A 22361-nucleotide genomic window follows, 5' to 3' on the forward strand; every position below is an offset into this window, starting at 1 on the left:
TATAATACAGCACAGAGCAGAGCAGTCCAGTATAATACAGCACAGCACAGAGCAGTCCAGTATAATACAGCACAGATCAGTCCAGTATAATACAGCACAGATCAGTCCAGTATAATACAGCACAGCACACATCAGTCCAGTATAATACAGCACAGCACAGATCAGTCCAGTATAATACAGCACAGCACAGATCAGTCCAGTATAATACAGCACAGAGCAGAGCAGTCCAGTATAATACAGCACAGAGCAGATCAGTCCAGTATAATACAGCACAGATCAGTCCAGTATAATACAGCACAGAGCAGAGCACTCCTGTATAATACAGCACAGAGCAGATCAGTCCAGTATAATACAGCACAGCACACATCAGTCCAGTATAATACAGCACAGAGCAGAGCAGTCCAGTATAATACAGCACAGAGCAGAGCAGTCCAGTATAATACAGCACAGAGCAGATCAGTCCAGTATAATACAGCACAGAGCAGAGCAGTCCAGTATAATACAGCACAGATCAGTCCAGTATAATACAGCACAGATCAGTCCAGTATAATACAGCACAGCACAGATCAGTCCAGTATAATACAGCACAGAGCAGAGCAGTCCAGTATAATACAGCACAGAGCAGAGCAGTCCAGTATAATGCAGCACAGAGCAGAGCAGTCCAGTATAATACAGCACAGATCAGTCCAGTATAATACAGCACAGATCAGTCCAGTATAATACAGCACAGATCAGTCCAGTATAATACAGCACAGAGCAGATCAGTCCAGTATAATACAGCACAGCACAGATCAGTCCAGTATAATACAGCACAGCACAGATCAGTCCAGTATAATACAGCACAGAGCAGATCAGTCCAGTATAATACAGCACAGCACAGATCAGTCCAGTATAATACAGCACAGCACAGATCAGTCCAGTATAATACAGCACAGCACAGATCAGTCCAGTATAATACAGCACAGCACAGATCAGTCCAGTATAATACAGCACAGAGCAGATCAGTCCAGTATAATACAGCACAGAGCAGATCAGTCCAGTATAATACAGCACAGAGCAGATCAGTCCAGTATAATACAGCACAGAGCAGATCAGTCCAGTATAATACAGCACAGCACACATCAGTCCAGTATAATACAGCACAGCACAGAGCAGTCCAGTATAATACGGCACAGAGCAGAGCAGTCCAGTATAATACAGCACAGAGCAGATCAGTCCAGTATAATACAGCACAGATCAGTCCAGTATAATACAGCACAGCACACATCAGTCCAGTATAATACAGCACAGCACAGAGCAGTCCAGTATAATACAGCACAGAGCAGATCAGTCCAGTATAATACAGCACAGAGCAGATCAGTCCAGTATAATACGGCACAGAGCAGAGCAGTCCAGTATAATACAGCACAGAGCAGATCAGTCCAGTATAATACAGCACAGATCAGTCCAGTATAATACAGCACAGCACACATCAGTCCAGTATAATACAGCACAGCACAGAGCAGTCCAGTATAATACAGCACAGAGCAGATCAGTCCAGTATAATACAGCACAGAGCAGATCAGTCCAGTATAATACAGCACAGCACACATCAGTCCAGTATAATACAGCACAGCACAGAGCAGTCCAGTATAATACGGCACAGAGCAGATCAGTCCAGTATAATACAGCACAGAGCAGATCAGTCCAGTATAATACAGCACAGAGCAGATCAGTCCAGTATAATACAGCACAGAGCAGAGCAGTCCAGTATAATACAGCACAGATCAGATCAGTCCAGTATAATACAGCACAGAGCAGAGCAGTCCAGTATAATACAGCACAGCACAGAGCAGTCCAGTATAATACAGCACAGAGCAGATCAGTCCAGTATAATACAGCACAGAGCAGATCAGTCCAGTATAATACAGCACAGCACAGAGCAGTCCAGTATAATACAGCACAGAGCAGATCAGTCCAGTATAATACAGCACAGCACAGATCAGTCCAGTATAATACAGCACAGCACAGAGCAGTCCAGTATAATACAGCACAGAGCAGAGCAGTCCAGTATAATACAGCACAGAGCAGAGCAGTCTAGTATAATACAGCACAGCACAGAGCAGTCCAGTATAATACAGCACAGAGCAGATCAGTCCAGTATAATACAGCACAGCACAGATCAGTCCAGTATAATACAGCACAGCACAGATCAGTCCAGTATAATACAGCACAGAGCAGATCAGTCCAGTATAATACAGCACAGAGCAGTCCAGTATAATACAGCACAGAGCAGATCAGTCCAGTATAATACAGCACAGCACAGATCAGTCCAGTATAATACAGCACAGAGCAGAGCAGTCCAGTATAATACAGCACAGATCAGTCCAGTATAATACAGCACAGGGCAGATCAGTCCAGTATAATACAGCACAGAGCAGAGCAGTCCAGTATAATACAGCACAGAGCAGATCAGTCCAGTATAATACAGCACAGGGCACAGAGCAGTCCAGTATAATACAGCACAGAGCAGAGCAGTCCAGTATAATACAGCACAGAGCAGAGCAGTCCAGTATAATACAGCACAGAGCAGAGCAGTCCAGTATAATACAGCACAGAGCAGATCAGTCCAGTATAATACAGCACAGAGCACAGATCAGTCCAGTATAATACAGCACAGAGCAGAGCAGTCCAGTATAATACAGCACAGAGCAGTCCAGTATAATACAGCACAGAGCACAGAGCAGTCCAGTATAATACAGCACAGAGCAGAGCAGTCCAGTATATTACAGCACAGAGCAGAGCAGTCCAGTATAATACAGCACAGAGCAGATCAGTCCAGTATAATACAGCACAGATCAGTCCAGTATAATACAGCACAGAGCAGAGCACTCCTGTATAATACAGCACAGAGCAGATCAGTCCAGTATAATACAGCACAGAGCAGATCAGTCCAGTATAATACAGCACAGAGCAGAGCAGTCCAGTATAATACAGCACAGATCAGTCCAGTATAATACAGCACAGAGCAGAGCAGTCCAGTATAATACAGCACAGAGCAGATCAGTCCAGTATAATACAGCACAGAGCAGAGCAGTCCAGTATAATACAGCACAGATCAGTCCAGTATAATACAGCACAGGGCAGATCAGTCCAGTATAATACAGCACAGAGCAGATCAGTCCAGTATAATACAGCACAGAGCAGAGCAGTCCAGTATAATACAGCACAGAGCAGAGCAGTCCAGTATAATACAGCACAGAGCAGAGCAGTCCAGTATAATACAGCACAGAGCAGAGCAGTCCAGTATAATATAACACAGATCAGTCCAGTATAATACAGCACAGAGCAGAGCAGTCTAGTATAATACAGCACAGAGCACAGAGCAGTCCATTATAATACAGCACAGCACAGATCAGTCCAGTATAATACAGCACAGAGCAGATCAGTCCAGTATAATACAGCACAGAGCACAGATCAGTCCAGTATAATACAGCACAGAGCAGAGCAGTCCAGTATAATACAGCACAGAGCAGAGCAGTCCAGTATAATACAGCACAGAGCAGAGCAGTCCAGTATAATACAGAACACAGCAGAGCAGTCCAGTATAATACAGCACAGAGCAGAGCAGTCCAGTATAATACAGCACAGAGCAGAGCAGTCCAGTATAATACAGAACACAGCAGAGCAGTCCAGTATAATGCAGCACAGAGCAGAGCAGTCCAGTATAATATGACACAGCACAGGGCAGTCCAGTATAATACAGCACAGGGCACAGATTAGTCCAGTATAATACAGCACAGGGAACATATTAGTCCAGTATAATACAACACAGCACAGAGCAGTCCAGTATAATACAGCACAGGGCACAGAGCAGTCCAGTATAATACAGCACAGAGCAGAGCAGTCCAGTATAATACAGCACAGGGCACAGATTAGTCCAGTATAATATGGGGCAGCACAGAGCACAGAGCAGTCCAGTATAATACAGCACAGAGCAGAGCAGTATAATACAGCACAGCACAGATCAGTCCACTATAATACAGCACAGAGCAGATCAGTCCAGTATAATACAGCACAGAGCAGAGCAGTATATTACGGCACAGGGCACGGATCAGTCCAGAATACTACAGCACAGAGCACAGTGCAGTCCAGTATAATACAGCACAGAGCTCTGAGCAGTCCCGTTCAGTAGTACAATACAGTATAGCACACTGCGCAGTTAGCAGTTAACTCAAATATAGGCTAGCACAATACAGCACAGTTCAAACACACAGCAATGCACTACAGCACAGCGATCTAATTCGTACATAATCTAAAGTGTGTCCTCACAATAAGTTAAACCTCCCGAGGGTACAGGTCCACACTGTGCAATTCACGGGTAGGTCAACGTTGGGTTTTGGTCTGGCCCAGAGCCTGGTTATCTTTCTATATCTCTGTGTTTTCCATCTGTCTGCACGTCTCTCCCTTTTCTTCCCTCCATCTCTTCACCTCCATCGCACCAACGATGAGTCTCTCTCTCGCTACCTCTACCTCTCTGCATCACTTGTCAGTCAGTCCCAGCAGTGTGTCTGTCTGAGCGGTGACAGTGGTCAGTGGCAGACAGTGCTGTTGCTGTAGATGTGGAATCGGGTTGCAGGATTAGTAACAAGGCCTGACTGGTTTGTACTCCTCTCTCTTGCTCTCTCTCTCTCTGTCTCTCCCTCTCTTTCTGCCCTATCTCTTTCTGTCTCCAGCTCCCTCTCCCTCTCTGTTTCTCTCTTTCTCTCTCTCTCTCAGTGCTGTGAGAGCTGCAGTCTGTGGTGGTCACCTGTGTGTCCAGCCCTGCCTGCCATTTGCCGACTCCATTAACAGCTGTGTTGTGTTGTCGTTTTGTTGCTGTTGTTGTTGTGGAAGGTGGCTAGAGACACAGTGAGAGACTGACGTTCCCCAGCCTATCAACAGAACAGGTCAGCACAGAGAACTGGCCACACATGCTGTGCTGTACTGTGCTGTGCTGTGCTGTACTATCCTGTACTGTACTGTGCTGTGCTGTACTGTACTAGTGAGATATTGACTATGCCGTACTCTACTACTGTACTGTGCTGTGCTGTACTATACTGTACTAGTGAGATATTGACTATTCTGTGCTGTACTGTACTGTGCTGTGCTGTACTGTAATGAGATTGACTGTATTGTGCTGTACTGAGACTCACAGACTATACTGTACTATAATCTGCTGGCTGTGGAGTACTGTTCTGTACTGAGGGGTGCGGCAGAGAGTGCAGTTGCTCCCCCATTTTAAAATCACAAAAGTGTGGTGCACTCTGGTATAAACACAGTAAAGTGTAGTTTGGTGTGGTATATGCACAGTAAAGTGTAGTGTGCTGTGCTATGGTATAAACACAGTAAAGTGTAGTGTGCTGTGCTATGGTATAAACACAGTAAAGTGTAGTGTGCTGTGCTATGGTATAAACACAGTAAAGTGTAGTGTGCTGTGCTATGGTATAAACACAGTAAAGTGTAGTGTGCTGTGCTATGGTATAAACACAGTAAAGTGTAGTTTGGTGTGGTATAAGCACAGTAAAGTGTAGTGTGCTGTGCTATGGTATAAACACAGTAAAGTGTAGTTTGGTGTGGTATAAGCACAGTAAAGTGTAGTGTGCTGTGCTATGGTATAAACACAGTAAAGTGTAGTGTGCTGTGCTATGGTATAAACACAGTAAAGTGTAGTGTGCTGTGCTATGGTATAAACACAGTAAAGTGTAGTTTGGTGTGGTAAAAGCACAGTAAAGTGTAGTGTGCTGTGCTATGGTATAAACACAGTAAAGTGTAGTGTGCTGTGCTATGGTATAAACACAGTAAAGTGTAGTTTGGTGTGGTATAAGCACAGTAAAGTGTAGTGTGCTGTGCTATGGTATAAACACAGTAAAGTGTAGTGTGCTGTGCTATGGTATAAACACAGTAAAGTGTAGTGTGCTGTGCTATGGGAGCCTTTTGACACAGTAGCATGTGGTGTGGTGTACTGTGATATTCTATTGACACAGTAGTGTGTCGTGTGGTGTTCTGTGGTATCCTATTGACACAGTAGTGTGTCGTGTGTTGTTCTGTGGTATCCTATTGACACAGTAGTGTGTCGTGTGTTGTTCTGTGGTATCGTATTGACACATTACTGTGAAGTGCGTTGTACTGCGAAGTCTCCAGCACCATCTGTACTGACTCTAGTGAAGTGCAGTGATACAAACTAAATGATCGCAGACGCGTTTATTTTCAAAGATAACGACCAAACGGTCTTACACAATTCCTGCTGTGGACAGATGATAGAATAGACAGAACCAGCAGTGTAGGACAGAGACAGGTCAGGGACACCTGCCCGAGCTGTCTCTGGTGTCTCTGTCTCTCTGTGTGTGTGTATGTGTGTGTGTGTGTGTGTGTGTGTGTGTGTGTGAAAGTCAGGTAGTCTCAGTGTGTGTCACAGTCAGTCTGTGTCATTGCGTGTGTTTCTTTAACTCTGGGGGTTTATCGGTCAGTGTGTCTTTGTGTGTGAGTCTCCGTTTGAATCGGTGTATGTCAGTTGGTGTCCGTGTGTGTGTGTATTTGCAATCATCGTCAGATTATACAAACTGACCTCTCCCTCCTTCCCTCCCTCTCTCTCCCTCCTTCCCTCCCTCTCTTTCCCTCCAGGCTGTGCGTTCCTGACATACTGTGCGAGGGAGTCGGCCCTAAAGGCCCAGAGTGCCCTGCACGAGCAGAAGACCCTGCCTGGGGTGAGTACTACACTGTCCAAACACTGTATTCACACACTGTTACACTGACTGACTGACTGACTGACACACTGACTGATACACACTCACTCACTGAGATACACTATGTTGTTGTGAGCTGCCCTGTGTGTCAGTCGGATGTTGTGTCTGAGTTGAGTGTGTGGGTTGTGTGTTCTGAAACACTGTGATCTCAATTCTGCAGTGTTCTGTGCAAACACGTGATATACATACTATACGGGGCGCTGTGTGTGGCTCACTTGCAGATGTCTGGATGTAGTATAAAGGGAGCATGACCTTTAGCCTCCTACCCTCTCTCTCTCGGTCATGGGTGGGAGTGGGAGTGGGAGAAGGGGAGTGGGAGGAAGGGGGGGTTAATCCCATCTTGGTGTTATCCTCTTAAAGGAACCCCCACTGCCCACCCCCCACTCCACAGACGCCCAGCTCTCTAATCCTCTCAGTCAGACGGCATAACACTGACTGATTGATAGACACTGACTGACACAGTGACACACTGATTGACTGACGGACTGACTGATGCACCGACCGACTGATACACTGAATTACTGACGCACCGACCGACCGACCGACCGACTGACGCACCGACCGACTGGGGTGGGGGGGTGTTGTGTCTGGGTGAAGTCGGTTGTGAAAGGGGGCGGGGCTAGTGTTAATTCCCAGCATAATCCCACACCAGTCTGGCATTCGGTAGGAAAATCACCCCCCCCCACCATCCCTTCCTCCATTTCAACATAAATAGATCACCCCCCACCCCATCCCTTTCTGATTCCATTACCCCTGAGGTTGTGTTGAGGCGAGACATAATTAAATAGACACCTTCGATCCTGGCCCTCCAGTGGGACTCGGCCCAGTGACTCACACTGCGTTACTCTGACCGGTCACTGTGTTCAGACGTGAGGTGTTAATTGTTAATTGGTTCTGCTGAGCGCTACAGCTGCTGTACTGACACTGGAGGGATGTCGACAGTTAACACACTCACACACACACACACACACACACACACGATCACGCACACTCACACACGCCTTTCTCCGCCTGAGAGTCCTCTCCAGTTGAGTGGCTATGGAGAGAGGGAGTGGGGGGATGGGGGGGACAGCTGTGTGTGTGCCAGGACTCTCTTTTTCTCTTTGTATTACACAGAGAGACAGATGGACAGAGACATAGAGACAGACAGACAGACAGAGACCAAGAGACAAAACAACAGACAGAGAGAGAGAGACACAAACCGAGAGAGACACTCAGAGACACAAAGAAAGACACAGAGGGACATAGAGGAACAGTGTGGAGTGGGTTCCCACTGTCCGCGAGCAGGTGGGCTGATCTAGACCAGCTGTTTTCTTTGGCTTCCAGATTGTGGAAATAAACGACAGACGAGAAATAAATGAGACAGAGGAGCGAGGGCATAGTAAACAGTGTATTATAGTATAGTGTACTATATAGTGTATTATAGTATAGAGTATTAAAGTACAGCATATTATAGAATAGTCTGCTATAGTGTATTAAAGTATAGTGTCATGACAAGACTGTGAGAGTGTGAGGTCTGTAAGCATCAGCTGTATCAGAATTGGGTTCTGGGTTCTGGGGATCTGGGGCTCTGGGCTGTGGGGCTGTGGGGCTCTGGGGTTCGGGGTTCTGGGTGCTGGGCTCTGGACTGACCCTCTACAGCTCACATCAATCTCAGGACTTCCTCTCAGTAGTGCTGAGGAGAGAAGGATAGATGGATGGAGGGGGGGGAAGGGGAGACAGGTGTACAGGGTGTGTTTCGGGGAGGGGTGTGTGCATTTGATCAAAGAATAATTGCACTTTGACCCACAGAGAGCGAGGGGTGGGGGGTGGAGGAGGAATGAATGAAGGAGCCTGAATGAATGGTGTGAGTTCAGACCCGTATGATTGAATGAACGAGGGAAGACAGAGTGGAGGGGGAGGGGTGAATGGAGCTGGGGGAGGGGAGTGAAACAGACTGGAGTACAATAGAGCGAGAGAGAGAGAGAGAGGGGGAGAAGGAGGGAGTGAGGGAGGGAGGATCTGTCACTAGAGATAAAGACATCTGTCCACAGTGAGGTCTGTACTGACACACAAACACACACATACATACATACACACACACACACACACACACACACACACACACAAATAGACTGACACACAATCACACATGCAGACACTACATATATACACACTGCCACACAATCACACACATACAAACACAGACACAGAAACACACACTCACACACACACACACACACACACACTGACATTGAAACACACAATCATACACACATTCTGACCCACTGTCACACGCATGCTAACACACTCACACTGACACACACACCCGGACTCTCACACAGACACACATGCACAATTACTGACATACAATCACAAACACATGCAATCACACATACAAATTCACATGCACTGACACACACACACGCACGATCACACACACACTTGCATGCACACGCACGCACACATACACACAGACGAACACAAACATTACAAGGAGAGGAGAGGGGGGGATGGGGGGACCACTCTGGCTTTGGCTGGCTTGTTGCTAGGCTACCGTGGAGCAAGTGATGCTTGGTTGCTAGGTAACAGCAGATAGGCAGTGACCATTATGCTCTGAAGTCTGGAAAGAGAGAGAGAAAGGGGGGGAATAAGAGAGTGAGAGTGAGAGAGTGGGGGGGATAAAAGAGTGAGAGTGAGAGAGAGGTGGGATGCTGAGAACGACAGAGCGATGAAGGGAGGGATAAAAAGATAAAATATCAAAGCTGACCAGAGAGAGAGAGAGAGAGAGAGAGAGAGAGAGAGAGAGAGAGAGAGAGAGATAGGGAGGGGGGAAGGGATTACAGAGAGAATCAGAGAGAGAGAGACGGGGGGTGGAGACGTCGGGTAGCATGTTTATCTTTGGTTTCTGCGTCTGAAGTATCTCTATGTGATTTCTGAATGAGAGTCACACGGACTCCTCCACATGAATAACCCCCCCCCACCCAGGACCCAATGGTGTGCTCCGGTCTAGATGATGAGTGCTGTCTGTGCGGGGGTGGACTGTGTGTGTTGGGTGTGGGGGGGGGGACAGACTGAGATTTGATTGGATAATCCTCGGATTTAATATTCCTTAATCCCTGCAAAGACATTGGAATTACTGTCAGAGAGATTAACACTGAGAGAGAGAGAGCGAGAGGAGAGAGGGAAGAGAATAGATGATGTGATAAGGGAGAGAGAGAGAGTTATGAGAGATGGTGAAAAAGATGTGTGTGTGTTAATGTAGGCTGATGTATTTATTTATAGAGAGGGGAAGAGAGGGAGTGTTGTTGGTAATTGCAGCTCGTCTCCAGCTCCAGAGAGACCTTCTTCTCCCCCCACCCGACACACACTCACACACACACACACACACACACACACACACACACACACACAGACACACATGCACACGCACACACACACTTATGTAGGGCTGAACTGTTACTCCAGGCAACCAGCATCCTTTATTGTTTACCTAGAGGCGGCTGGTGATGTCAGAGCCGTTGCCGGGTGACCAAATGCGATAAGTGAGGGAGAGTGGGCGGTTGCCATGCAGATGAAACTGCCATTGCCATAACAACCCGGCATCTGCTGCTGCTCTGTACCCTGAACTCAGTCTCCCTGGCACCCGTGTCAGATTACACTTCCTGTTGTCCCATATTTATGATAATAATAATTGTAATAATAATGAGGGTGAGGGTGAATGTCTGGACAGCAGAGGATGCCCTGGTGACAGTGGAGCCTCCCAAGGGGCTGGCATGACAGCGTGTGTGTCTGAGAGTCAGTGTGCCGTGTGTCCATGTGTGTCTGAGAGTCAGTGTGTCCGTGTGTGTCTGAGAGTCAGTGTGCCGTGTGTGTCTGTGTGTCTGAGAGTCAGTGTGTCCGTGAGTGTCTGAGAGTCAGTGTGCCGTGTGTGTCTGTGTGTCTGAGAGTCAGTGTGTCCGTGTGTGTCTGAGAGTCAGTGTGTCCGTGTGTGTCTGTGTGTCTGAGACTTAGTGTCTGAGTCAGTGTGTCTGAGAGTCATTGTGTCCGAGAGTCAGTGTGTCTGTGTGTGTCCGTGCGCGTATGAGAGCCAGTGTGTCCGTGTGTGTCTGAGCGTCAATGTGTCTATGTGTGTCAATGTGTCTGAGAGTCAGTGTGTCCGTGTGTGTCTGAGAGTCAGTGTGTCCGTGTGTGTCTGTGTGTCTGAGACTTAGTGTCTGAGTCAGTGTGTCTGAGAGTCATTGTGTCCAAGAGTCAGTGTGTCTGTGTGTGTCAGTGTGTCTGAGAGTCAGTGTGTCCGTGTGTGTCTGAGAGTCAGTGTGTCCGTGTGTGTCTGAGAGTCAGTGTGCCGTGTGTGTCTGTGTGTCTGAGACTTAGTGTCTGAGTCAGTGTGTCTGAGAGTCATTGTGTCCAAGAGTCAGTGTGTCTGTGTGTGTCAGTGTGTCTGAGAGTCAGTGTGTCCGTGTGTGTCTGAGAGTCAGTGTGTCCGTGTGTGTCTGAGAGTCAGTGTGCCGTGTGTGTCTGTGTGTCTGAGACTTAGTGTCTGAGTCAGTGTGTCTGAGAGTCATTGTGTCCGAGAGTCAGTGTGTCTGTGTGTGTCAGTGTGTCTGAGAGTCAGTGTGTCCGTGTGTGTCTGAGAGTCAGTGTGTCCGTGTGTGTCTGAGAGTCAGTGTGTCCGTGTGTGTCTGAGAGTCAGTGTGTCCGTGTGTGTCTGAGAGTCAGTGTGTCCGTGTGTGTCAGTGTGTGTCAATGTGTCTGAGAGTCGGTGTCAGTGTGAGCGTGTTTCTCAGTATGTGTGATTTTGTGTGTGCGAGTGATTGTGTCTCAGTGTGTGTGCGAGTGTGTCAGTGTGTGTCAGTCTAATTGCTGCGCTGTGAATCGATGCACTCCTCCCTGACAGATTACAGCTAATCCATTTGCCCATTGATTATCGATGACTCTAATTAGCTGTGCTGTTTAATTAACAGCCTCGTTAATCTACTGGAAACACAGCCAGGGTGGCAGCTGCCACACCCTCCGCCTCCCCCTCTCTCCTCCCTGCCAGTCGTCCTTCCTTCCTCGCTCTCTCTCTGCCTCTCTCGTTCATCCTCTCTCCCTCTCTCTCCCCTCAACCTGTCCTTCCTCCCTCACTCCCTGTCTCTGCCTGTCAGCCTCGCTCTTGTTCTCTCGCTCTGTCTACCTCCACCCCCTCTCTGTCTCTCTCTCTCTCAAATTCAAATTCTAAAGCTTTATTGACACGCCGGGTTCACACAAGTGTTCCCTAAGTGTTTACAGACACATTAAGAAAGGAAATAAACCAAAAATAATTAACTATTTATTTATGTAATTCTCACAAGAAAGAGAGAATGTTATAACCTCTCTTCCTCTCCCTCTCTCTTTTCATGCATTCCTCTCGTCTAAAATGTCTTTCCAGAAAAGCTCAGAATTCAGGGAAGCTCTACCCCCCCACTCCGCCCTGTAATCCCCCCACAGTAATCCTGATCAACGGATGTACTGCTAATCTGATAAAACCACTGAGAGGAGTGTCCGTGCGTGTATGTGTGTCCGTGCGTGTATGTGTGTGTGTGCACATGTCAGTCCGTCCATGTCCATGTCAATGTGTGTGTTTGTGTTCTCACAAGTCTGTGTCTTTGTCTGTCCCTCAGATGAACCGGCCAATCCAGGTGAAGCCTGCAGACAGCGAGAGCAGAGGAGGTAAAAACACCTGAGCACACTGACTGACTGACACACCTGCACACTGACGCACTGACAAACTGACACACTCACTGACTGACTGAAACACTGACACACCTGCACGCTGACTGACTGTAACACGGACACACTGACTGACTGAAACACTGACAAACTGACACACTGACTGACTGAAACACTGACACACCTGCAGAGTGACTGACAGACTGACACACCTGCACACTGACTGACTGACAGACACACCAACTGACATACCTGCACACTGACTGACTGACACACCTGCACACTGACTGACTGACATACCTGCACACTGACTCAATGGGTCACAGTGAGTCTGCTGAGAGACAGCCATACTCTCAGTGCACAGAGCTCCCCCCAGTGGCCCCCACTAGTAATGCATAGCTGCAATTTCTACTGAGGAACCATCTGGAAGAAATAAACAGGCCCTCTTCAAATCAACATCCACCTCTCTCTCTCTCTCTCTCTCTCTCTCTCTCTCTCTCTCTCTCTCTCTATCTGTGCAGTATGGTATTGAATTGAGTGACCTTTCAAAATACCCATACAATAATGTCTCTCTCTCTCTCCCACTTTCTTCACCTCTATATCCTGCTCCCTCTCCCTCACTCCTCTCCCTCCCCTTCCACCTCCCTCCTTCTTTCCCACTGCCCTCCCCTCACTCCCTCCCTCTCTGACAGAAGACAGGAAGCTGTTTGTGGGGATGCTGGGTAAGCAGCAGTCTGACGAGGATGTGAGGAAGATGTTCGAGCCGTTCGGCACCATTGATGAGTGCACTGTCCTGAGAGGTCCAGACGGCACAAGCAAAGGTGAGAGAGAGAGAGACAGGGAGGGAAGGAGGGAGATATTTTAAAATAAATAAAAAGTGTAAATAACAATGCTTCTGCTGTGTTGTGTATTGTGTGTTTGCAGGCTGCGCATTTGTGAAGTTCCAGAGCCACGCAGAGGCCCAGGCTGCTATCAGCACACTGCACGGGAGCCGGACACTGCCGGTGAGATGCTGCACAACGCTGCACAACAAAGCACTGCACAACTGACTGATCCACTGAATGAATGATCTAACTCCCCCTCTCTCTCTCTCCATCTCTCTCAGGGCGCCTCTTCCAGTCTGGTGGTGAAGTTTGCCGACACAGAGAAAGAGCGCGGTCTGCGGCGCATGCAGCAGGTGGCCAGCCAGCTGGGCGTCTTCAGCCCTGTCACGCTGAGTTTCGGGGCCTACAGCGCTTACACACAGGCGGTGAGACACACTGACACACCCACACACTGTCCTAGCAACAGTCTGTCTGTCTGTCTGTCTTTCCATCCTAGCAACAGTGTCTGTCCGTCTGTCTTTCCATCCTAGCAACTGTCTGTCTTTCAGTCCTAGAAACAGTGTCTGTCTGTCTTTCCACCCTAGAAACAGTGTCTGTCTGTCTTTCCATCCTAGCAACTGTCTGTCTTTCCGTCCTAGAAACAGTGTCTGTCTGTCTATCCACCCTAGAAACAGTGTCTGTCTGTCTTTCCGTCTTAGAAACAGTCTGTCTTTCCACCCTATAAACAGTGTCTGTCTGTCTTTCCGTCCTAGAAACGGTGTCTGTCTGTCTTTCCGTCCTAGCAATAGTGTCTGCCTGTCTCTCTTTCCATCCTCGCAACAGTTTGTCTTTCTGTCCTAGAAACAGTGTCTGTCTGTCTTTCCATCCTAGAAACAGTGTCTGTCTGTCTCTTTCCGTCCTAGCAACAGCCTCTGTCTGTCTCTTTCCGTCCTAGAAACAGTGCCTGTCTTCGTCTTTCTGTCCTAGCAACAGGGTCTGTCTGAGTGACAGTCTGTCTGTCTGTCTGTCTGTCTGTCTGGGTGACAGTGTCTGTCTGTCTGTCTGTCTGGGTGACGGTGTCTGTCTGAGTGACAGTGTCTGTCTGTCTGTCTGTCTGAGTGACAGTGTTTGTCTGGGTGACGGTGTCTGTCTGTCTGTCTGAGTGACGGTGTCTGTCTAAGTGACGGTGTCTGTCTGGGTGACGGTGTCTGTCTGTCTGGGTGATGGTGTCTGTCTGTCTGAGTGACGGTGTCTGTCTGGGTGACAGTGTCTATCTGTCTGAGTGATGGTGTCTTTCTGGGTGACAGTGTCTGTCTGTCTGTCTGTCTGAGTGACGGTGTCTGTCTGGGTGACGGTGTCTGTCTGTCTGGGTGATGGTGTCTGTCTGTCTGAGTGACGGTGTCTGTCTGGGTGAGAGTGTCTATCTGTCTGAGTGATGGTGTCTTTCTGGGTGACAGTGTCTGTCTGTCTGAGTGACGGTGTCTGTCTGGGTGACAGTGTCTGTCTGTCTGTCTGGGTGACAGTGTCTGTCTGTCTGTCTGAGTGACGGTGTCTGTCTCTCCAGCTGGTGCAGCAGCAGGCCCTGGTTGCACAGACGGCGTACCTCAGTCCCATGGCAACGGTTGCCGCGGTGCAGATGCAGCAGATGGCCGCCTTGAATGCCAACGGCCTGATCGCCACACCCATCACCCCCCTCCCTCCTTCATCAGGTACTGTCCCCATCCCTCCATCTCTCTATACCTCCATGCGCCCTGCGCTGCCCTCGCCTGCCTCCCTCCTCCCTCTCGATCCCTCTCTCCTCCTCTCTCCTTCCTCCACCCTCATCTGCCTGTCAAATCAAAACGCCAGACTGCTCCAGCCGGGCTGTCACTCACCCTCGCTGCCTCCCTGTGATTGGTCCCCCGCTGCAGGAACGAGCACGCCCCCCACCCTTGCGGCCACGCCCGTCCCCGCCCTGCCAGCACCACTGGGAGTGAACGGCTACAGCCCGGTGCCTACGCAGGCCAATGGCCAGGCAGGGTCCGAGGCCATCTACACTAATGGCGTTCATGCTTACCAAGGTCAGTGTCCCACCCCCTTCAGGAAGACCTTTACTCTTTCTACTATTTTCTCTTTTTTTATTTCAATTAATGTAGTTATTGATTACTGCTACGGGGTCTAAGACTTATGAATTTCTTTGCTCGCTCTCTCTCTCTCTCTCTCTCTCTCTCTCTCTCTCTCTCTCTGCGTGTGCGTGTGCATCTCTGTAGCTCAGAGCCCTGCAGCATCAGTAGATCCTCTACAACAGGCGTACACAGGCATGCAGCACTACACAGGTAACAGTGTTTGTCTGTCCGTCTGTCTCTGTCTCTCTCTCTGTCCGTCTGTTTCTGTCTCTCTCTCTGTCCGTCTGTCTCTCTCTCTCTCTGTCCGTCTGTTTCTGTCTCTCTCTATGTCCGTCTGTTTCTGTCTCTTTCTCTGTCCGTCTGTGTCTCTCTCTCTCTGTCTGTTTCTCTGTGTCTGTCTGTTTTTCTCTCTCTCTCTCTCTAAAATATCTCTCCCCCCTCTCTCTGCCTGTCTCCCTCTCTCTGTTGCGTTACAATGGTTTTCATCAAGAATTCCATAATTGCGTTAACTGATCAGTGAATGAATGGCTTGCTCCTGTTGTGCCCCCGCAGCGGCGTACCCAGCTGCGTACGGATTGGTCAGCCAGGCCTTTCCTCAGCAACCCACCCTTGTTACCCAGCAGCACCAGCCACCTCAGCAGCAGCAGCAGAGAGAAGGTGAGAAGGGTATAATTGAGTTAATTAATTAATTAGACTCACCGTCATTCTACAGACAGTCAGCGCATGTATTAACCTCATCCCCCCCGCCCCTCTCTCTCTCTCTCTCTGTCTCTCTCTCTTTTCCAGGGCCTGAGGGCTGTAATATCTTTATCTACCACCTGCCCCAGGAGTTCACAGACTCAGAGATGCTACAGATGTTCCTGCCCTTTGGGAACGTCATCTCGGCCAAGGTGTTTGTGGACCGGGCCACCAATCAGAGCAAGTGCTTTGGTGAGGGAGAGGGAGAGGAAGTGGGAGTGGAGGGGAGAGGGGGGAGAGACTGCGAGAAGGGGGGAGAGAAGGAGTGAGGAGAGGAGTTTTTGGCAAAGTCTCTTCCTCTTCTCTAATCCTGATCTCTCTCTCTCTCTCTCTCTCTCTCTCTCTCTCTCTCCTGTCTCCTTTCTGCCTCCTTCCCTCCAGGCTTTGTGAGTTTTGACAACCCCAGCAGTGCTCAGACGGCCATTCAGGCCATGAACGGGTTCCAGATCGGCATGAAGAGGCTGAAGGTGCAGCTCAAACGGCCCAAAGATGCCAACAGGCCCTACTGAGAGAGACAAACAGAGAGAAGAGAGAGAGAGAGAGAGAGAGAGGGGTGAGTACTGAGTGAGGGGGGGTTTGAGTACTGAGAGAGAAGGAGAGATAGGGGTGAGTACTGAGACAAAGACTGAGAGGGAGAGGTAGGGGTGAGTACTGAAAGAGAGAGGGAGAGGTAGGGTGGATACTGAAAGAGAGAGGGAGAGGTAGGGGTGAGTACTGAAAGAGAGGGAGAGGTAGGGTGAGTACTGAAAGAGAGAGAGGGGTGAATAATGAGAGAGTGGGGGAGAGACAAAGGGGAGAAGAGGAAGTTGGCAGAGAGGAGGGGGAGAGGGAGCATGAGAGATGGATGGGAGGAGAGAGGCCTACTGAAAAACCTCTGAAATGCAGGCTAGATAGAGAGAGAGGGGGTGGGTTAATTAATCTTGTACACTGTTTTTGTGCTGTTGTTTCATTGGGTGATTTGTGGGTTAAAGGTGACTGAAAGTAATACAGCATCACCTGGAGGCAGGGCCAAAACACAGGCGGCGGGCCATGTCAATCACAGCCAACGGGCGAGCTGATTGGCCAGCCGAGGGGAAGTCGTGGGAGGTGGCTTAGCAAGGCTTCAGATTGACATGCCCCTGTAGCCAATAGCCAGCGGGAGGCTCTTGTGGTGGGCGGGGAGTGGATTGTCCACTGTCCAATGAGAGTTTTTCCTTGCCAGCAAGTCACCCAATGTACAGTGTGTGTGTGTGTGTGTATGTGTGTGTGTGCGTGTGCGTTGTCCGTGTGTGTATGTGTGTTAATATGTATGTACTGTATTAATCTATAAGAAAGTATAAATACTAATATATATTTATCACTCTTAATCTTCTGTGTAAATATTTACTATTATATACAGGCTGGCGCACAAGTCATGCCCCCTATTGACTGTGAGTCTCTCTTCCCAATTGGACAAATACCTGATCAATTAACCAATTAAGTGGCAAGACCCCAGGACAAGGAGTTGGGAACCATTACAAGCAACCCCCCCTCCCGATAAAACAGACTCTCTGTGGGGGGGTGACTTCTTGCGCCACCCTGTATATACCAAAAAAAAAAACATAAATAAGAACAAAAAAAAAGTGCCAACAAACGCCAATCATCTCTCTTTCTCCACTGCCTCTGAAACCACCCCCCCAGCCCAGACAAGGGTCCGATCATAAACGCAGACGGCCGGGTCGCTATGATGTTTACCTAGCGACCATTAGCTGTCATGGGAGCTGTAGCCCCTCCTTCCCCCCCACTCTCTCCGGTGTAAGTTGGCTTGTGCGGCTGGTTGCTGCGACGATGGGGGGGCGGGGGCGGGACGGGGTTGGGGTCGGCACGGCGACCGGCCGTTGCCACCAGCGACCGCGCTGCATGCTTGTCCCTGTGTGATCGTGCGTGTGCCTGGGTCTTGCTCGCTGTGATGGGTTGGGGGGGGACACTCTGCTCACTGTGATGGATCCTGTGACTGTGCCTTGTTGAGACGTGCTGTGATTATGATGATGACGATTTTTTTATAGATAGTTTTCCTTTTTTAATTTCCTTTTATTTTGTGGCTTATTATTAGTGTTCCTTGCTTTAGTGTTGAGTTCAGTAGTGCCGTCCGTGTGTTTGACGTGGAGCCGCCTCCACTCCCGGCTTTGTGTGTTGTTGTTTTTCCCACATTCCACCTCTGATCTCTTAATTGCTTAACGAGTGGAACTCATCACCGTTTGATCCAGAGTCCGCTCAGCTGGACGCCCCCGGCCGGGGGTCAGATACAGGACAGTGACCGGTAGAACAGCCTGCTGGGAGTCTGAATCGCTGTCACAGTGAGGCTGATGAATCACACTGACCAGACAGGTGACACACAGTGCAGTGTAGACAGGTGTGCTGCTCTATAGATTGCTAGAATGGTTGGTTTATTGGTTAATTGATTTATTAGATGACCAGAAATAGGGAAGGGGAGGAGGGCGGGTCTTAATGGAAAATGAAGAGCTCTGGTTGAGTCAGACAATTGTCACATGATTCACCTCTTCTTGTTTCACAGCTGGGATTTTACAGTCTGCAAACGCTGTGCTGCAATGCGTCAGTCAGTCAGTGCATCAGTCAGTCGGTGTGTCAGTCAGTCAGTCAATCAGTCAGTCAAGTTGCAATTCTTGAATGTGAGGAAATCCAGGCTATCCAATAAGAAGACACCTGGTTTAGATTCCACCAATTAGAAGAGGACAATGTATGTGGTGGGTTTCCCCATGGCCAATCAGAGCACTGTGTTAATGAGGGGGTGGGGTTGTAGGAGTTCCCAAGTCTCGTAAATGTTTTGGTTTGTTGTTTTTGAGGTATTTTAATTCTTACGCAGTCGGGAGTGTTTAAACACTGAAATCATGGAAGATTTGAATTCCTCTCCTCCCCCTTCTCTCTCCCTCTCTCTCTCTCTGTCTCTCTCTCTCTCTCTCTCTCTCTCTCTCCCACTCCTCCTTTCTGGCCTGTGCTGTGGTTAAGATGTTTGGTTGTCATTATGACACACAATGCCTTGTGCTCAAAGGGCAGCTGCTGTTTTCTCCGGGAATTCTGGGTGACCGAGACTGCTGGCAGGGCTGTCACTCAAATGGCCCCGCCCCCCCAAGGCTGCAGGCAGGGCTGTCATTAAACGGCCGCCCCGGGGAACCACAACTTGGCAAAATAACATCACAAAGACAACAACAAAAACAATAACGACAAGTACAGAAATCCCGGCAGCCTGGTCCCGGTTACCCAGAATTCTCTGCAAGTGCTGTGAGATGGTGCATGCTGTTCACTGTGCTGCCTGCCTGCACAGCCCCGGGTCCACACTGACCCACTGACCCCCTGACCAGCTCACTGTCCACTGTCCACTCGCTGTCCACCGCCCCTTGTACAGGCAGCAGGGCCTGTCCTGGGCCCAGCTGTGTGAAACTGGACTGCACTGGCCTGGCCTGGATTGGACTGGACTGGACTGGACTGAGTGGGTTTAAACAGCTGGACACTGGTCAGCCCAGCACCGTGATCAAACGCAATTATAGTGAAAAACAAAGGAAATACACACAAAAAATCCCTGAATTCAACAAAATCCAAGAGTCTGTGTCTCCAGCTGCACATCACAATGACACATTGACACACTACACACTGCCACACTTACACTAACACTTCCACATTGACACTACACACAGCCAAACTAACACTGACACATTAACACTACACACTGAAACTACACACTGCCACACTAACACTGCCACATTGACACTACGCACTGCAAATACACACTGACACTATATACTGACACTACACACACACACACACACACACAGTGTGTATGCCTGTGCCCTTGCGCGTCCCAGACACTGATCCCTGTGGGCTGACCGCTGGCCGCCAGCTCTCTGACTGGACTGGTTGTGTTGCACCGTTTCCTCCTGTTGTGTCTGCGTGTCGCTGGTGTGCCACCGAGTGAGCAGACACTAACGCCCCTGTCTCTCTCTCTCTCCCTCTCCCTCTCTCTCTCTCTCTCTCTCTCTCTCTCTGTTGCAGGAGTTTTTTGGGGGGACCCTGATGACTCGGAAGGAATCCAGGACTCTCTTTCAGTCGCCCACACATTCCAGCCCTGACCCCCCGACCCTCAGACAGACACACGGACAAGCACACGCACACGCATACACACACAGGTGGACAGACGGACTTACTTGCAGACAGAGACACGCACACAGACAGACAGACAGCCTGAATGCTACTGGCCGAGCAGAGTCCTGTCTGACTGACCGGTGTGAACGCTGAGCTGTACTGACACACACTGACACACACATATTTACACACACACTCACTCACACACACAAACCAACTCAAACACACTCCAGTCCGGTCAGTGACTCTGCAGCAGTCCTGTCCAGTCCAGTACCACCCTGTCTTTAGCAATGGCTGTCCGTCTGTCTGAAGAAGTCCAACACACACACAGGACAGACACTACACAGAGACGACTACGATTTTAATTTTACAATTAACATTAAGGGGGTTTGTGGGGTTTCAGACAATTATAATAATAATAATAATAATATCAATAATTCCTCTTTCTTGAACAATCAATATCGAGTACAATGTTATAGAGGAGACAGTATCTGCTGGAGATGAGAGGAGAAACCCCGATGGCAACATGTTTACAGCTGCAACTATCTTATCATTGTAAATACTTTTAGTTTCAAAAGAATTTAAAAAAAGCTAAAAAAAAATAATAAAATGATATTTAAAAAAAAAAAAACACAAAAGAAAAAAACACAAAAAGGAGAGCGAGAGAGAGAGAGAGAGAGAGAGAGAGAGAGAGAGAGGGGGAGGGGGCAGTGACTCTGCAGCGGTCCGGTCCGGTCCGGTCCGTCTCCGGGGAGGGAGTATATTTTACGGAATTCTAATCGTCGTTGTTTCTGGGGTAACTGCAGAGGTTATTTTGGGGGCTTCTCTTGAGGGGATGGGGGGGTTCTATGATTTTAGAGATTTCTAGATGATGTTTACCGGTCTGTCGATCCCAGATTGGTGTCAATTAATTTATTTCTTATTTATTGTAATTTTATTTGATCTAATTTTATTCCTTTTTAATTTAAAGAAGAAAAAAAAACTGTAATAAAGAATTCAAGAAGAAGCAAAGGTGTGCTTGTGTGTTTTTGCTTGTGAGTGTGGGACTGAGTGTCTTTCCCCAAATCTTCCACTAGGTGTCGACCGAGGACCTGACATTCCAAGCGCGCACGCACACACACACACACACACACACACACACACACACACACACAAATTCATTCACACGTTCACACACTCCCTCCCTCCCCCTCACAATCTCTCTCACACTGAGTCACACTCTGCTGATTGGATCTGACCCCTGTGTCTCCTCGCTCTTTGGACCCTGGACCTGCTGGCTGGCTTCTGCTGACAATGTTTAATGGGAGCAGACACAGGGCACCCCCCACGGCCTCCTGCCCCACAACAACAGCAACACACCAGTCCTGGCACAGACACTCCCTTACCTCCCAGTGCCAACTGTGACTGAGCGCTCGAGAGCCAATCAACAGGGAGGATGGCCAACCACTCGAACTCTCTACCTCGGAGACTCCACGGCAATGTCTGAACTGACAGACAGTGTGAGTGGACAGAGACAGTGCGACAGGACAGACAATGTGAGTGGACACAGACAGTGTGAGTGGACACAGAGACGGTGTGAGTGGACACAGACAATGTGAGTGGACAGAGACAGTGTGAGTGGACACAGACTGGACACAGAGACAGTGTGAGTGTGACTGGACACACTGTGAGTGGACAGAGACAGTGTGAGTGTGACTGGACACAGTAAGGACAGGACAGAGACAATGTGAGTGGACACAGACAGTGTGAGTGGACACAGAGACGGTGTGAGTGGACACAGACAATGTGAGTGGACAGAGACAGTGTGAGTGGACACAGACTGGACACAGAGACAGTGTGAGTGTGACTGGACACACTGTGAGTGGACAGAGACAGTGTGAGTGTGACTGGACACAGTAAGGACAGGACAGAGACAATGTGAGTGGACACAGACAGTGTGAGTGGACACAGAGACAGTGCGAGTGGACACAGACTGGACACAGAGACAGTGTGAGTGGACACAGACTGGACACAGAGACAGTGTGAGTGGACGGCTGCAGAGTCACTGACTAGCCTGTCCTGCAGCAGAAGCTATACACTACCAGTAACATCTACACAGTCAGTATTACATTTTGTCAAAAGCAGTTTCACATGCAGACTAAACACCTCCAGATACCTCAAAT

General features: G+C 48.9%; 1 protein-coding gene across 2 annotated transcripts in view; it reads left to right on the plus strand.

Moving 5' to 3' along the window:
* celf3a (cugbp, Elav-like family member 3a) overlaps positions 1-21210 on the plus strand; it is a 22684-nt gene extending 1474 nt beyond the window's left edge. The window contains exons 2-13 of one of the 2 annotated variants that reach the window (XM_066721038.1): positions 6643-6725; positions 12389-12437; positions 13130-13258; positions 13362-13441; positions 13543-13686; positions 14805-14949; positions 15151-15300; positions 15490-15555; positions 15898-16002; positions 16132-16275; positions 16465-16636; positions 20110-21210. In XM_066721038.1, coding sequence (XP_066577135.1) covers positions 6643-6725; positions 12389-12437; positions 13130-13258; positions 13362-13441; positions 13543-13686; positions 14805-14949; positions 15151-15300; positions 15490-15555; positions 15898-16002; positions 16132-16275; positions 16465-16592 — 1223 coding nt within the window. In that variant the 3' untranslated portion in view covers positions 16593-16636; positions 20110-21210. The remainder of the gene's footprint in view (positions 1-6642; positions 6726-12388; positions 12438-13129; positions 13259-13361; positions 13442-13542; positions 13687-14804; positions 14950-15150; positions 15301-15489; positions 15556-15897; positions 16003-16131; positions 16276-16464; positions 16637-20109) is intronic. The other variant, XM_066721039.1, reaches the window with a different exon arrangement.
* The last annotated feature ends 1151 nt before the right edge of the window (positions 21211-22361 follow it).

This window comes from Amia ocellicauda, chromosome 14 (genome assembly GCF_036373705.1).
Source record: "Amia ocellicauda isolate fAmiCal2 chromosome 14, fAmiCal2.hap1, whole genome shotgun sequence".
Taxonomy (NCBI): Eukaryota; Metazoa; Chordata; class Actinopteri; order Amiiformes; family Amiidae; genus Amia; species Amia ocellicauda.